The 16,038-nt window shown below is 40.3% G+C and overlaps 1 protein-coding gene across 3 annotated transcripts in view; it reads left to right on the top strand.

Moving 5' to 3' along the window:
* SFI1 (Sfi1 homolog, spindle assembly associated (yeast)) overlaps nt 1-16,038 on the top strand; it is a 112,298-nt gene that overhangs the window by 5,669 nt on the left and 90,591 nt on the right. For all 3 annotated transcript variants that reach the window (XM_008566423.1, XM_008566422.1, XM_008566425.1), the window contains exon 2: nt 8,892-9,016. In XM_008566423.1, coding sequence (XP_008564645.1) covers nt 8,922-9,016 — 95 coding nt within the window. In that variant the 5' untranslated portion in view covers nt 8,892-8,921. The remainder of the gene's footprint in view (nt 1-8,891; nt 9,017-16,038) is intronic.

Below are 16,038 nucleotides of genomic sequence, written 5' to 3'. Positions count from 1 at the left end.
CCCTCGGCGTTGCTCCCTCGCCTCGCTCAGCCAGTGAGCGGGAACCGGTCTGTATGTGGGATCCGAACCCTCGGGCGGGAGCACCGCTGCACTTCCCAAGCGGCGCACTATAGCAGTGCGCCACCGGCCGGCCCAGATTTTTTTTTTTTAATTAATTTTTTTGGCTGCTGGCCGGGTCAGGGGATCCGAACCCTAGACTTTCATGTTGTAACACCGTGCTCTAACCAACTGAGCTGACTGACCAACCCCCGTTCAGATTTCTCCTTAACCTTTGTGTAGATATGTAGTAAATATTTGTTGAATGAATGATGTTAAGGACTTGAGTACCAGTCCCAGTACTTTTTAGCTGGTGACCTTGGGCACCCCATCTATAAAATTAAGTTGGCAACCGCCTGCTGAGGTGGTTATATTAAAGTAGATAATACGTGAAAAGTGCTTAGTACTATGCCTGGCGTAGATTACCAGTTCCATAGATGTTATTTTGATTCTAGTCAATACGTTTTAGATTGCGTGGTACTTGTGAGTGCCCTAAAAGTATGAGGCTCGGTGGGGGTTCTCTGAAGAACTAGTTGAAACTTATTCTGAGACTTAAGATGTAAATTTCCTTGCTTTTGCTTAGTAAGATCACTCGTTTCTCAGTCGTGAGAAACTGCAGAGTACCGTAAAAACTTCAGGTTACTTTTACATTTTTTTCAATTAATTTATCGTTTTAAAAATTAATATTGAAGGCTTATAATAGAAAATATCCCCCATTTCCCAGTTCCAGTGCCCATTCTTCTAGCTGTTTCTTCTGATGTTATTTATAAATTGGGTGTGAATATCCTTATAGCAATGATTCTCGATTTGTTTTACACATTGTTATGTGTTGACTTTTATTCGTGGGAGATAAGTACTTAACTCATAGTTTTTCTTCCCTCATCTCTTCTACGTGGTTATGTAATGATTCGTTGTTAATAGTCACTGTTTACATTATATAACAGATATTCACTGCTGAACCAAGTAGAGTACTGGAGCTCTTCATTTCTTGGACATCCCATCATTTTTTCTGAGAATTAATAATTGCTGTATATTCTTATTGCCTGGTATTCCATCCACAGATCCCTAATTTTTTCCCCCAGTGCTTCAGCATTTCTCACATACCTATCAGTAATTTTTTGCATACTCTGAAAACCATCTGTTCCATCTTTTTTTTTTTGGGGGGGGGGACCTTTTATATTCTGGTGGCTCTGTGCCTGCTATTCCCAGTTCTAATCCAGAGATCTCTTTTCACGTCTATTCTGGGATTTGCTTCTTTTTGCTATTCTCCTGTATTGGATTCTCTGTTGCCTGGATTCTCTGTAATTTTTTTCTTGATTTGCTTCCTTGGTTTTTGGAGCACGTTTTCCTGTAACAGCTTATTCTTTCTTTTTTTTTTTTTTTAAAAAGATGACCGGTAAGGGGATCTTAACCCTTGACTTGGTGTTGTCAGCACCACGCTCAGCCAGTGAGCGAACCGGCCATCCTTATGTGGGATCCGAACCCGGGGCCTTGGTGTTATCAGCACCGCACTCTCCCGAGTGAGCCACAGGCCGGCCCAACTTATTCTTTCTTAAACAGCTTTGTTGTGATATAATTCTCATACTGTATAGTTCACCTATTTAATGTGTACAATTCAATGGTTTTTAGAATATTCAGAGTTGTGCACCCATTACCATGATCAATTTTAAAACACTGTCATCAACCAAAAAAGAATCCTTACTGATTATCAGTCATTTCCCATTTTTCTTCAATCCCCCCAGCCCTAGGCAACCACCAATTTCCTCTCTGACTCTGTATAGATTTGCCTTTCTGGACATTTCATATAAATTAAATCTTACATTATGTGGTTCTTGGTACCTGGCTTCTTTCACTTAGCATAATGTTTTCAAGGTTCATTCATGTTTTAGCATGTATTGCATTTCTTTTAATGGCTGAATAATAATTCCATTGTATGGATATACCACATTTTGTTTATCCATCCATCAGTTGGTGGACATTGGGCTTCAACTTTTTGGCTATTATTGATAATACTCCTCTGAACATTCATGTGCAAGTTCTTTTTTTTTTTGGTCCTTTTTGAGACCGGCCGCACCGCGCTCAGCCACTGAGCGCTGTGAGCGCACCGGTCATCCCTATATAGGATCTGAACCCGCGGTGGGAGCGCTGCTGCGCTCCCAGCGCCGCACTCCTCTGAGTGCGCCACGGGCTCGGCCCCATGTGCAAGTTTTTGTATAGACATAAGTTTTCAGTTCTCTTGGGTATATAACTAGGAGTGGAATTGCTGGATCAAATGGTAACTCTGCATTTAACATTTTGAGGAATTACACTATTTCCCAAAGTGGCTGCGCCATTGTACATTCCCAGTAGTAATGTGTACTTGTTTCTATTTCTCTCCATCCTCACCAACACATTATCTTTTTGTCTTTTTGATTATTGCCATCCTAGTGGATGTGAAGTGATATCTAGTGGATTTTTTTTTTTTTTTTTTTTTTTAAAGATGACCGGTAAGGGGATCTTAACCCTTGGCTTGGTGTTGTCAGCACCACGCTCAGCCAGTGAGCAAACCAGCCATCCCTATATGGGATCCGAACCCCGGGGCCTTGGTGTTATCAGCACCACACTCTCCCGAGTGAGCCACGGGCCGGCCCAGATATCTAGTGGTTTTAATTTGTATTTTCCTCATGGCTAATGACGTTGAGCATCTTGTTAGGTGGTTATTGCCAATTTGTATATTTTCTGTGGAGAAATGTCTATTCAGGTCCTTTGTCCATTTAAAAATTATGTTGATTCTTTATTATTGAGTTATAGGACTTTTTTACATAATCCAGGTGTAAGTCCCTTATCAGATTTGCAAATATTTTTTTTCCATTCAGTGGGTTGTCTTTTCACCTTCATCTTAGTCTATTTCTGTTGCTTATAACAAAGTACCTGGAACAGGGTAATTTATAAGAAAATGAAATGTATTGCTTATAATTTCAGAGGCTGGAAGTCCAAAGTCCAGGGAACACATCTGGTGAGGGCTTTTTTTTTTTTTAAAGATGACCGGTAAGGGGATCTTAACCCTTGACTTGGGGTTGTCAGCACCACGCTCACCCAGTGAGCCAACCGGCCATCCCTATATGGGATCCGAACCCATGGCCTTGGTGTTCTCAGCACCGCACTCTCCCAAGTGAGCCACGGGCTGGCCCCCTGGTGAGGGCTTTTTTTGGTGCTGACTTCAGTGATGAGAGGGTAACATGTTGCAAAATAGTGGAAGAGAGAGAGAGAGATAGCTCCTCATGCATTCTTCTTTTAAAGCCCTCAGAACCGTGCCCATGACCACCATTTTTAATCCTTTCACTAGGCGTGGTCCTCAGAATCTAATCACCTCTACAAGGCCCCACCTTGCAATTACCATAATAGAATTTCCCACCCTCTTAACAGTCACAGTGGGGATTAAGCTACTAATGGCGTAAAACCTGGGGGACACAATCCATATCAGCCTTCTTAATGGTGTTCTTTGAAGCACAAGTGTTTTTAATTTTGCCTATTTCCAGTTTTCCTATAACTTCTCAAGAAAGGGAGATCTTAGCTTTTTCTCCTTGCATGTTGGAAAGAGTGTTTGGTCTACCCTGATACTTGGCCTTAGTTTAGGAACTCTCATGCAAGGATTTGAATCCTTCATTTCTGAGAAACTTTCTAATATATTTAATAATTTCTTCCACTTTTATTCTCCATATTTCTCTTTCTGGAATTCCTGCTAGTTGAATATCTGATCCCCTGGATTAATCCTCTGTTTTCTAACATTTTCTTTATTTTCTATTTTCTTTTGTCTTTTTTTCTTCCTATTTCTGGAACATTTCCTTAACTTTATCAACTACGTTCTATTCTTTTGGATATTCTATTTGTTTCTTGTCTTCTTTTGTTTTATTTTTTTCTTTTAAATAATATCCTGATTTTATTCTGTGGTATAATATCTTCTCTTATCTCTTTGAGGATAGTTATCTGTAGAATTTTTTGTTGTTTTTGGGTTTGTTTTTCTTCTGTTCCTCACATTGTTTTTGTTTCCTCCATAATTTTCAAAAACTTTCTATTTTGAAAACTTTTTTTTTTTTTTTTTTTTAAAAAGATGACCAGTAAGGGGATCTTAACCCTTGACTTGGTGTTGTCAGCACCACGCTCAGCCAGTGAGCGAACCGGCCATCCCTATGTGGGATCCGAGCCCGGGGCCTTGGTGTTATTAGCACCGCACTCTACCGAGTGAGCCACGGGCCGGCCCTATTTTGAAAACTTTTAAGCACATGTAGTATGTACCCATAACCCATTTCCAAAAATTATCAATTCATGAACTATCTTATTTCATCTATACCTCTGCCCGTGCTATCCCTACTGGATTATTTTTGTTTTAACTTTGAATTAATTTCAATCTTATAGAAAACTTGCAGAAATGATACCCTGTGTACCTTTATCCACATTAACCGCTTTTTAATTTTTAGGCTCCTTGTTTTATCATTTTCTCTATGATGACTATAAATTAGGAGTTTTACAACTCTACCACTTCTTCCATATTTCTCAGTTGGCAGACTGTGTTAGGATGAGCCCTCCTTTTCCTCCCATTTATCTATCTACTGATCTCTTTATTGTTAGCCTGGACTCATGATATCTTAGTTTTTATGTTGCTTCTAACAGAATACCTGAAAGTGGGTAATTTATAAAGAAACAGAACTTATTTCTTGCAGTTTTGAAGGTTGGGAAATCCAAGGTTGAGGAGGTGTATCTCGTGAGGGCCTTTATCCTGGTGTGGACTCTTTGTAGTTTCCTGAGCTCACCCAGCATGTCACATCGCAAGAGAGCAAGAGCATGTTCATGTGTTCCTCTCTTCCTCCTCTTATAAAGCCACCTGTTCCACTTTCATGGTAATCCATTAATCCATTAACCCATTAATTAATTAATTAATTTATTATTATTATTATTATTATTATTATTAAAGGATGACCAGTAAGGGGATCTTAACCCTTGACTTGGTGTTGTCAGCACCACGCTCTCCCAAGTGAGCTAACTGGCCATCCCTATAAGGGGATCTGAACCTGTGGCCTTGGTGTTATCAGCACCACACTCTCCCAAGTGAGCCACGGGCCGGCCCTAACCCATTAATTTATTAATTCATGAATGGAATCGTCCATTCATGAGGGCAGAGCTCCCGCAATCCAATCACCTCCCAAAGTCCTCCTCAATTCTGCCACATTGGGGATTAAGCTTCAACATGAGTTTTGGTGAGGTCATTCAAACCATAGCACATGGATTCGGTGCTCAAATTTATTATGTTTTATCTGTAAAATTTTCTGTATATATCTGTAAAGATAAGATGTCCTTTTACATAACCAGTTGTAACACCAAGGTCAAGGTTTCAAATCCCTATACTGGCCAGATGCAAAAAAAAAAACCCAAAACGCTGTTATCACCGCAAAAAATAGACCATTTCTTAATAACTCATTTAAAAATTTTTAAGTTTAAAAAATATTTAAAGTTCAAATTTCCCTGATTGTTTCATGTTTTTTGTTTAACAGTTGACGTTTAGTTTGTTAAAATCAAGATTCAAACTAGGTTTATACATTGCATTTCATTGATACACATCATAAGTCTCTTAATGTACAGGTTTTCCCCACTTTCCTTTGCAGTTTATTTATTGGAGGAACTGGATCATTTGTCATATAAAGTTTCCTACATTATTGATTTTGCTGATTGCAAGTCTTTTTTTTTTTTTTTTTTTTTTTTGTCTTTTTCCGTGTCCGGCAACGGATCGCAACCCCCAGGGTTGCCCCCGCACCGGACCGGGGACCAGCAACGGGATCGCAACCCTCGGCACCGCTCCCACGCCTCGCTCAGCCAGTGAGCGGGAACTGGTCCGTATGTGGGATCCGAACCCACGGGCGGGAGCGCCGCCGCGCTGGAACTGGATCATTTGTCATATAAAGTTTCCTACATTATTGATTTTGCTGATTGCAAGTCTTTTTTTTTTTTTTTTTTTGTGGCTGGCCAGTATGGGGATCTGAACCCTTGACCTTGGTGTTACCAACACCACGCTAACCAAGTGAGCTAACTAGCCTACAAAGTCATTTTTATTTGTTTCCTGTATTTTTTTGTAAGTTAATACTTATAGATGAAGCTTGATGATATTCAGGTTTAATTTTTTGGCAAGAATATATCACAGGTGGTGGCACTTCCTGGCAGTCCTTTGTTGGGTTTGTTTTGGTCTTTTTCTTGTTGGGGGTCTTTTTCAGATGTCTTGTGATTCTTGACTGTCCATTCTGAAGTGTGAGCAACTGAGAAATTAGTTGGAAGCTTCCAGTGTTTCAGCAGGACTTGTGAGTTCATGGGCTTCGCTTTAGAGTTGTCTAGGGATAAGCCTGCTTTTTCATTGACGGGGGTAAGGCACAGATGTCGGGTTCTGGAGGTATATTAGTTCTTAGCATCTTCTGAGAATTTTCCAGTCTCCTGCCTGAGAGGTACCAGTCTAGCTGTCAGGAGTCTGGAAGCAGGGGAAGGGGAAGGGAGCTGGACACCTTGTCTGGAAGGGTTGGGAGGAGACCTGATGCCCCACTTGCTCACTATACAGACTTTCATTCATGTGACCTGTGACTTCAGTTCTGGAAGCCTTTCCTTGTTTCTTTTAGTTCTGAGCTCTTCTGGGATTGTGTGTGATCTGCTTCCCTTTGGTATCCTACTCTGCAGGTTTTCATTTCCTCAAATCTGTTAGGTCAGTTCATTTTCCTCCATCTATTTTCTTGTTGAAATAACCTGTGGAAATCTCTCATTTCTTATGATCTCTTCTCCCATCTTTTTGACCTTATGGTTTGTACCTTTTTTATCCTTTACTGTCATCTTAGGAGGTCAGTTTGCATGTTTAACCGGGAGTTCGTGCATAATAATCTTTGTTTTTCTTGGGATGTCTTTTGTATTTGATTATCATTATGCGTATTCCAACGCAGAAGCAAGTTCATGTTCATATATGTCTTTATGGAGAACAAGCTGTGTCTTAGTCTTCCCGTTATTTGTATATCTGTGAAGTTCCAGACATTGTTTTAGATACTGGAGATATAGTGGAAATAAGATCACATACAGCTTCTGTTTTCATGGAATTTATATTCTAGTAGAGAAGGCAATCATTTATATGTAGTTAGAATGTTGGTACAGAGTGTATAACAAAAGAGAGTCCTTGACTGCAAAGGACATTCCACAGAATCGTTATAACATGGTATAAACCCAAGGCAATGACCGATTCATTATAGCAGTATTTCATCAAAAATTCCTATTTACAACCTCCTTCAGTTTGGTTTATTTACAGAAATAGTCACTAATGGTGACCTCTGTTACTTTAAGTGTGATATTGGAAACAGGAGGACATAGGTTTGATGTTAGTAAGGACTATACATTTTGTATGGATAAACTCTTTTTCTGGCTAATTTCTTCTCTGATTGTCATTGAAATATGTGACCTTGATTTTAAGGGTGACTTCATTTTAGAATGAATATCTCATTACAAATGCATCACAGTTACTCAACATAGGACATGTTGACCCCGTTATCTTGCCTCTACCATGTACTTAAATCTTACTTTGTCTTGCTACCTTTATTAGTTTCCTAGGGCTGCTGTAACAAAGTACCACAAACTGGGTAGCTTAAAATGATAGAAGTTTATTCTCTCACAGTTCTGGAAGCTATAAGTCCGAAATCAAGGTGTCATCCTCTCTCTGAAGGCCTAGGGTAGGATCTGTTCCATGCCTTTCTCTTAGCTTCTTGTGTTGCCAGCCATCATTTTCCTTGGCTTGGAGATGCATCACTCCAGTCTGCCTCCGTCATCACATGGTGTTCTCCTTTTTATGTTTATTTGTCCTTGTACCTCTTCTCTTCTTTTTATAAGAACAGCAATCATATTGGATTCCCATATGACCTTATCTTAACTTACATTTTAAGTATATCTGCAAAGACCCTGTTTCCAAATAACGTCACATTCATAGGTATCAGGGCTTAGGACTTAAACATATCTTTTTGGGGAACACAGTTCAACCCACAATACTACTATTCTTTGCACCAAGAAATAAATTAAACCTATATTGTTTATTCATTTCATAATGAATATTTTTGGTAGAAATTATCACCAATTGAAAAGGAAACTGTACACGGTAATATCTACTGCTGATCAAAAACTGCCTGAAGATTCTTATTATGATTGGCAATCATAAAAATTAATTTGGGGAAAAAATAAGAAATCTTGATCTCTTCTGGTGTTTTTGTGAAGGGAACTTGAAGGTATTCGAGCATTACCTGTACAGGAAAAATGAGCTAGTCATAACTTTTGACTGTGGCTCACTCTCCTCTTAGTTTCCTTTCATAGAAAGTAACTTTTTCAAACAGAAAACAAAAATAAGAAGAAAAAAGAAAACAAAATAAGGAAAAAAAGAACAAAAAATAAAGAAAGAAAATAACTTTTTTTTTTTTTTGGTCTTTTTTCGTGTCCGGCAACGGATCGCAACCCTCAGTGTCACGCCCGTACCAGACCGGGATCGGCAACGGGATCGCAACCCTCGGTGCTGCGCCCGCACCTCGCTCAGCCAGTGAGCGGGAACCGGTCTGTATGTGGGATCCGAACCCTCGGCGGGACTGCTGCTGCGCTTCCCAAGCGGCGCACTGTAGCAGTGCGCCATCAGGCCGGCCCCAAGAAAATAACTTTTTACAATGCAGTTTAAAAAGAGTATTTTAAGTTGGAGACCTGCGTTCATTTAGTTTTGAATTAAGAAGAGGCAGGAGACTAGGAGTTGGCATGAAGTCATTCAGAAATATGGCTCCTAATAGGCCACAGATAATTTTACTTTTTTGTTCCCTTTTTTCTTGTAGTAAGAAGGGGAAGATAAAAGACTTTGATTGATGAAGAATCTGCTCACTGAGAAGTGTATATCAAGCCACTGGTTGAATTTCCGTCAAAAGGTGATTAAGCAGAAAATGGAGAAGTTTAATTCCAGGTGAGTGACAGGACTTGACAAAGAAGATGACCGAAATTATGGACCATATAAAAGTCTGTAAACATTTTGTGTGTGAAAATAATTTTAAAAATAATAAATTTTTAAAATTTCCTAAATCATGAGTAGTGACATAAGAACTATAGGTAAGAATTTCTTTGCTCATATTTTGAGTTTCTCTTTTACAGTACAAGGTACATTTCATACATGGTGTTACAGTCAAAAACCATTTTTGGTGTGTTTAAATGGTGATATCTCAATGTGGTTTTGATTTGCATTTCCGTGAGGACTAGTGATGTTGAGCATTTTTTTAAGTGCCTTTTGGCACTTTATGTTGGCTTTTTATGTCTTCCTTAGAAAAATTTCTATTCAGCTCCTTTGTCCATTTTTTCATTAGGTTATTTGGTTTTTTTACTGTGTAATTGTTTGAGTTCCTTGTATATTCTGGATATTAATCTCTTGTCAGATGTGTAGTTTGCAGATATTTTCTCCCACTCTGTAGGTTGTCATTTGATTCTGTTGATTATTTCCTTTGCTGTGCAGAAGCTTTTTAGTTTGATATAGTCCCATTTGTTTGTTTCTTTTGTTGATTGTGCTTTTGGGCACGTGTTCATAAAGTCTGTGCCCAGACCTAGTTCCTGAATTGTTTTCCCTATATTTTCCCTTAGTAGTTTTACAGTTTCAGGTCTTTTTTTTTTTTTTTTTTTTTTTTTTTTTTTTTCTATGTCTTTTTCCGTGTCCGGCAACGGATCGCAACCCTCAGTGTCGCCCCCGTACCGGACCGGGGCTGGCAACGGCACCGCAATCCTCGGCGTTGCCCCCGCACGTCGCGCAGCCAGTGAGCGGGAACCGGTCTGTATGTGGGATCCGAACCCTCGGCGGGAGCGCCACCGCGCTTCCCAAGCGGCGCCCCCGTGCCGTGCGCCACCGGGCCGGCCCTACAGTTTCAGGTCTTTTTTTTTTTTTTTCTATGTCTTTTTCCGTGTCCGGCAACGGATCGCAACCCTCAGTGTCGCCCCCGTACCGGACCGGGGCTGGCAACGGCACCGCAATCCTCGGCGTTGCCCCCGCACGTCGCGCAGCCAGTGAGCGGGAACCGGTCTGTATGTGGGATCCGAACCCTCGGCGGGAGCGCCACCGCGCTTCCCAAGCGGCGCCCCCGTGCCGTGCGCCACCGGGCCGGCCCTACAGTTTCAGGTCTTTTTTTTTTTTTTTCTATGTCTTTTTCCGTGTCCGGCAACGGATCGCAACCCTCAGTGTCGCCCCCGTACCGGACCGGGGCTGGCAACGGCACCGCAATCCTCGGCGTTGCCCCCGCACGTCGCGCAGCCAGTGAGCGGGAACCGGTCTGTATGTGGGATCCGAACCCTCGGCGGGAGCGCCACTGCGCTTCCCAAGCGGCGCACTAGTGCAGTGCGCCACCGGGCCGGCCCTACAGTTTCAGGTCTTATACTTAAGTCTTTCATCCATTTTGAGTTGATTTTGGTACATGGTGAGAGGTGCACGTCTAGTTTCATTCTTCTGCATATGGATATCCTGTTTTCCCAGCAACACTTATTGAAGAGGCAGTCTTTTCCCCAATATATGTTTGTGTTGCCTTTGTCAAATCAATTGGCTATAAGTCTGTGGGTTGATTTCTGGGTTCCCTATTCTGTAAAAGATGGAGAATAACAGATGCTGGTGAGGATGTGGAGAGAAGGGAACATTCCTACTCTGTTGGTAGGACTGTAAATTAGTACAACCACTATGGAAAACAGCATGGAGTTTTCTCAGACAACTACAGATAGAACTGCCATACGATCCAGCAATCCTACTTCTAGTTATATACCCAAAGGAATGGAAATCATCATGTCCAGGGGATACCTGCACTCCCATGTTCATCTCAGCTCTATTTACAATAGCCAAGGTATGGAACCAACCTAAATGTGCATTGACATACTACTGGATAAGGAAAATGTGGTATATAAACACCATGGAATGCTACTCTGCCATGAAAAAGAATGAAATTCTGCCATTCACAGCAACATGGATGAGCTTGGAGAAAATTATGTTGAGTGAAATAAGCCAGGCACAGAAGGAAAAATACCGCAAGTCATCACTCGTAAGTGTTTGCTAAAAGAGAAAGAAGGAAGGAAAGACCACAGTGGTGTGTTGGACTTGCAGAGGGAGAGAGCATACCTAGGGTTGCAGAGTGGGGTAGGGGGGGAGGGGGAGAGAGGCTGAGGATTGATTGGGTGGGGACATGGGGAATAATTGCAATTTGAGGTAATGGGCATGCTGATAGTATTGATCTGGCCAACACATTTTGGGCACAAGTGGTTATAGTCAGCTTTGTACCCCATGAATATGCATCACCAATAAAATTTTGAAGAAATTAATGTTCATCATTAAAATTCTGATTTTGATCAGAAGTAAGGATGCTTTTCTTGAGGATAGAAGTTATATCATCGAATTTGGTTGGCTCATGTATCTTTCCCCCACTTTTGATCATGGTTGCTTTCAGCCTGTATTAAGGTGGTTTTGATTCCAAATAGCAGAATCCAACTCTGGCTAGCCTAGGCAAAAGGAAGGAATTTGCAAGAAAGAGACTGACCTACAGCTTCAGATTCACAGGGTAGGGCATATGACTCCCAGCTGGTAAGTCATGAGTATCCCAGTGCCCTGGACACAGTGATTGGTTCAGGGATGGGCGTGTGACCTAATAGAGCCAATCAGGTTTTTCTCTAAGGCTGAGACAGTCATTTAAAGAGAGAGGCCCACCTAATGCTGAGATTGCTTGTGACAGCAGTTGTAGTCCTCATCATACAAAGGCAACAGAGAGCTTGTGCTGTAGGAGGTCAGCACACTGAGAGAGGCAGGAAGACCTAGCAATGCTGAGACCAGTTCTAGTCCTTGAGGCTGTGGTTCAGAATCCTTCCAATGTACATGAATTAGGAAATCACTTCTTAGTGCTGGAGATCTTCAATTTAACACTCCAGATCTGATCTCTACTCATCTGCATCTGGAGCCCTCTTGCTTCCTATTGGGTTTGCCCCCTTGAAAGCCCTGGCAGGAGACAGGAGGAAGGGAAGAGAGTAAGGCCGAGGTATTTATACCCTTGGCTTCCTCCTTGCAAGATGTCTTGAGTTGGCTGTGTCTTGCCACTGAAGCTCACAGCACCTCATAAGATGGCAGATTATGTTTGATTCTTTCCTTCTAGGTTCTGGTAATTGTTCCTTCCTCTTATTCCTTTTGGCCTTGACGTAGAACCGGCTTAGCTTCTACTAGCTTTAGGTTCCTGCACTGTTCCTTGTGGTTCCTCTACAACCATACCTTTAAATATACCATGTTCAAATTATCCTGTTTTTAATATGTCATCTGTTTTCCTTGTGACCCTTGAGAATTTTCATCATGAATGGTGTTAGATTTTGTTAGATGTTTTTTTCTGCATCTGTGGAGATGATCGTGTGGTTCTTTTTGTTGCCTTTGTCAAATATCTATTGGCTGTGAGTCTGTGGGTTGATTTCTGTGGATAGCTTAGATGAAATGCACAAATTCTTATATTAATAAATTGTATTACATAAATTGATTTTTGGATGTTAAACCAGTCTTATATTCCTGGGATAAATCCCAATTGGTCATGGTGTTTATATAGTATATAGTTTTTATATGTTGCTGGATTTGGTTTGCTAATATTTGAGGATATTTGTGTCCATAGTCATGAGGGATATTGGTCTGGTATTTTGGTTTTGTTTTGGATTTTTTTGGTAACATCTTTGTCTGCCTTTGGTATCGGGGTGATACTGGCCTCAAAGAATGAATTTGGGAGTGTTCCTGCTTTATTTTCTGGAAGAATTCATGGGGTATTGTTTTCATTTCTTTTTAAATGTTTGGTAGAATTCATCAGTGAAGCTCTCTGGACATGGGCTCTTCTTTGTAGGAAGAATTTTAATTGCTAATTTAATTTCTTGTTATAAGTCTAGTTTATTTTTCTTCTCGAGTCAGTTTTGGTAATTTGTATTTTTCTGGGAATTTGTCCATTTCATCTAAAGTTGTCCAATTTGTTGGCATAAAGTTCATTGTACTTCTATTACTTGTAATTCATTTAATTTATGAAAGGTCAGTGGTAATGTCCTCTCTTTCATTTCTAATTTTGGTAGTTTATACCTTCTCTCTTTTTTTCTTCGTTAATCTAGCTAGTCTTGTCAATTTTGTTGAGGAATCTTACTGTTATACTCTTTTTTTCTTAAGTTCATTTGAATTGGGTTACCGTTGTTTGCAACCTAGAGTGCTAGTTAATGTATAGAAGTTTCTTATAAAATCTACTGGGTCTTGGGCTAGGTGGGAGCCAGGGTGGTTTATGGGACCTATTCAGCAGGTGTATGGACCCTTCCTTCTGAGCAGTGCCATTTTTGTGCTGCAGACCCCAACTATTCCTGTTCATGTCTGTGTCTCAGCTCAAAGTTCAGTCCTGGGAGAATGAATCTGGTTGGTCCAGTGTGGGTCAGTTTTCCCCCTGCTCTAATCAACTGGGACTTGGGGCAAAGTCATGGAGTTCAAGCACAGCTGCTGAAGTCCTGCCCCTGTTGATAAGGAGAGCTCACAGAAGAGGGAATCCTTATAAGCTGAACCAACACCCTGACAGTGTTTACCACATAGTCTGCAGAGTACTCTTCAAGCTTGCCTTACTTAATCTTCTGAAACAAATTAGCCATGGCCTTAAAATGAAGCTCTTTGGCCTCTAATTCTGGCATAAATTACCCAAATACCCCACTACTTTAGATTAGGGAGGCTGAGAAGGAAATATATATCCTTTAAAAAAAAAAGCTGTTAAATTTAACACAGATACAGAAAGGTGCATAAAACATGTGATTTAATACATCATTTTGAAACAAACATGTAATCATCACTCAGGTAAAGAAATAGTATATTATCAATACCTCAGAAGTCCCTTTTGTGTATCCTTTCCCAGTCACTTCCTCTTCTTCTTCTCTAGAGTTACCCACTATCCTACCTTTCATAGTAATCACTTTCTTAAATTTCTTTATATTTTTACCAATTGAGTATACATTTCTAAACAATATAGTTTAGTTTTGCCTCTGCTTTAAATAAATGGAATCATATCGTATGTATTCTTTTGTGTCTTGATTCTTTTTCTAAAGGGTTCAAGATTCCTCCATATTCTTGTGTATAATTATAGTTTGCTCATTTTTCTTTCTTTGTAATACTACATTGTTAAGAATATTTCAGTTTATTTTTCCATTCTGCTAATGGACATTTGGACTGTTTTCAGTTTTCAAATGATGTGAACCATTCTCATATGTATAGTCTGGCACAAAGTGATTCTCAAATTTGAGCCTACATCAGAATCTCCTGGAGGCTCAGTAAACACAGGTTGCTGGACTCTCTCTGAGTTTCTGATTCAGTAGATCTGTAGTGTGGCCCAATAATCTGTATTTCTAGTTAAGTTCCCAGGTGGTGGTGATGGTGATGCTGTTGGTTCAGGGAACACACTTTTTTTTTTTTTTTTCCTTTTTGTCTTTTTTCGTGACCGGTAATGGGATTGCAGTCCTCAGTGTCGCGCCCGTACTGCGACCGGCAACGGGATCACAACCCTTGGTGTCGCGCCCGCACCGCGCCCAACCAGTGAGCGGACCGGTCTCCATATGGGATCCGAACCCTCGGTGGGAGCGCCACCACGCTCCCAAGCGCCGCACTCTACAGAGTGCGCCACCGGGCCAGCCCAGGGAACACACTTTGATAACCACTCTTCAAGGGTATACATTTAGCAATAGATTGCTGGGTCAATCAATGGGTATCAGAATCTTCAATTTTGCTAGGTAAAGATTTTCTGTATTGGTTATACTGTGCCACTTTACACTCTTGCTGATGGTGTATGTTCATGTTTATTGTCTCACATCTCACCAACACTGTGCTAATCTGGTAGGTATGTAGTTGTATCTCACTGTGTTTTTTATTTGCATTTCATGGATTCCTATTGTGGTTGATTGAGTACCTTTTTACATGTTTATTGGGAATCTGGATTTCCTCTTTTTGAAATACATATTCAAATCTTATTCCCAAAGTTAAATTTTAACTTTGTAAAATTTATCAGTCTTTTCCTTTATAATTAATACCTTTTCTGTCAGGTTTGAGGAATCTTTTCCTTCCCTGAGGTCATGAAGATATTTTGTATTATCTTCAAAACTTCATTATTTTTCTTTTCAACTTTTATTCTCTCGACTACCTAAAGCTGATTTTTATCGTGTGAGTTAAAATAAGTTTGAGATCTGAGTAAAATCACCTACCTAACACTTTTTAAAGAATGCATAAGCTATTCTTGGTTGTTTGCAATTCTATAAAAGCTTCAGAATCAACTTGTCAAGTCCTCTCCCTCTGAAAACTGAAAACTATTAGGGTTTTAACTGATAATACTTTGAATCTGTAGATCAGAGTGGGAAAAATTGACATCTGTATTATAGTGAGTCCTTCAGTTCTTCCTGTAGAAGTGTTTATAACTTTTGTTAGATTTACTATGTACTTGGTATTTGTGATGCTATTTGAATACAGTATATAAATATAACTTTGTTTCTTGTTTATTGCTAGTTTTTGGAATTGTACAGTTGACCGTTATCATTTGCTGCTTCTGTATTTGTGAATTTGCTTACTTACTGAAATTTATTTGTGACCCCCAAATCAATACTGTCAGCACTTTCAGGGTCATTCGTGGACATGCTCAGAGCCTTGAAAATTTGAGTTGCCCAATGAGCACATTCTCAGCTGAAATGGATTTAGGAAATGCTCTGCCTTATTGTTTTAGCTCTTATACCGGAATGACCAGAGGATGGAGACAGTAGGGGGCAGTACAGTGTAGTGCAAGAAGCCCTGGCTCTGGAGACAGTTGGATGGGACTCAAGACCCAACTCTGGCATTTGTTAGTGGGGCAGCCTCAGGCGAGTCACTTAACACTTCTGAACTTTGTTTTCTCTCTTTTTTTTTTTTTTTTTTCCTTTTTGTCTTTTTTTCGTGTCCGGCAACGGATCGCA

This window comes from Galeopterus variegatus, unplaced genomic scaffold, assembly GCF_000696425.1.
Source record: "Galeopterus variegatus unplaced genomic scaffold, G_variegatus-3.0.2 Scaffold241, whole genome shotgun sequence".
NCBI lineage: Eukaryota > Metazoa > Chordata > Mammalia > Dermoptera > Cynocephalidae > Galeopterus > Galeopterus variegatus.
Note: the sequence above shows the minus strand (reverse complement) of the source record. Positions and strands in the feature narration are given on the sequence as shown.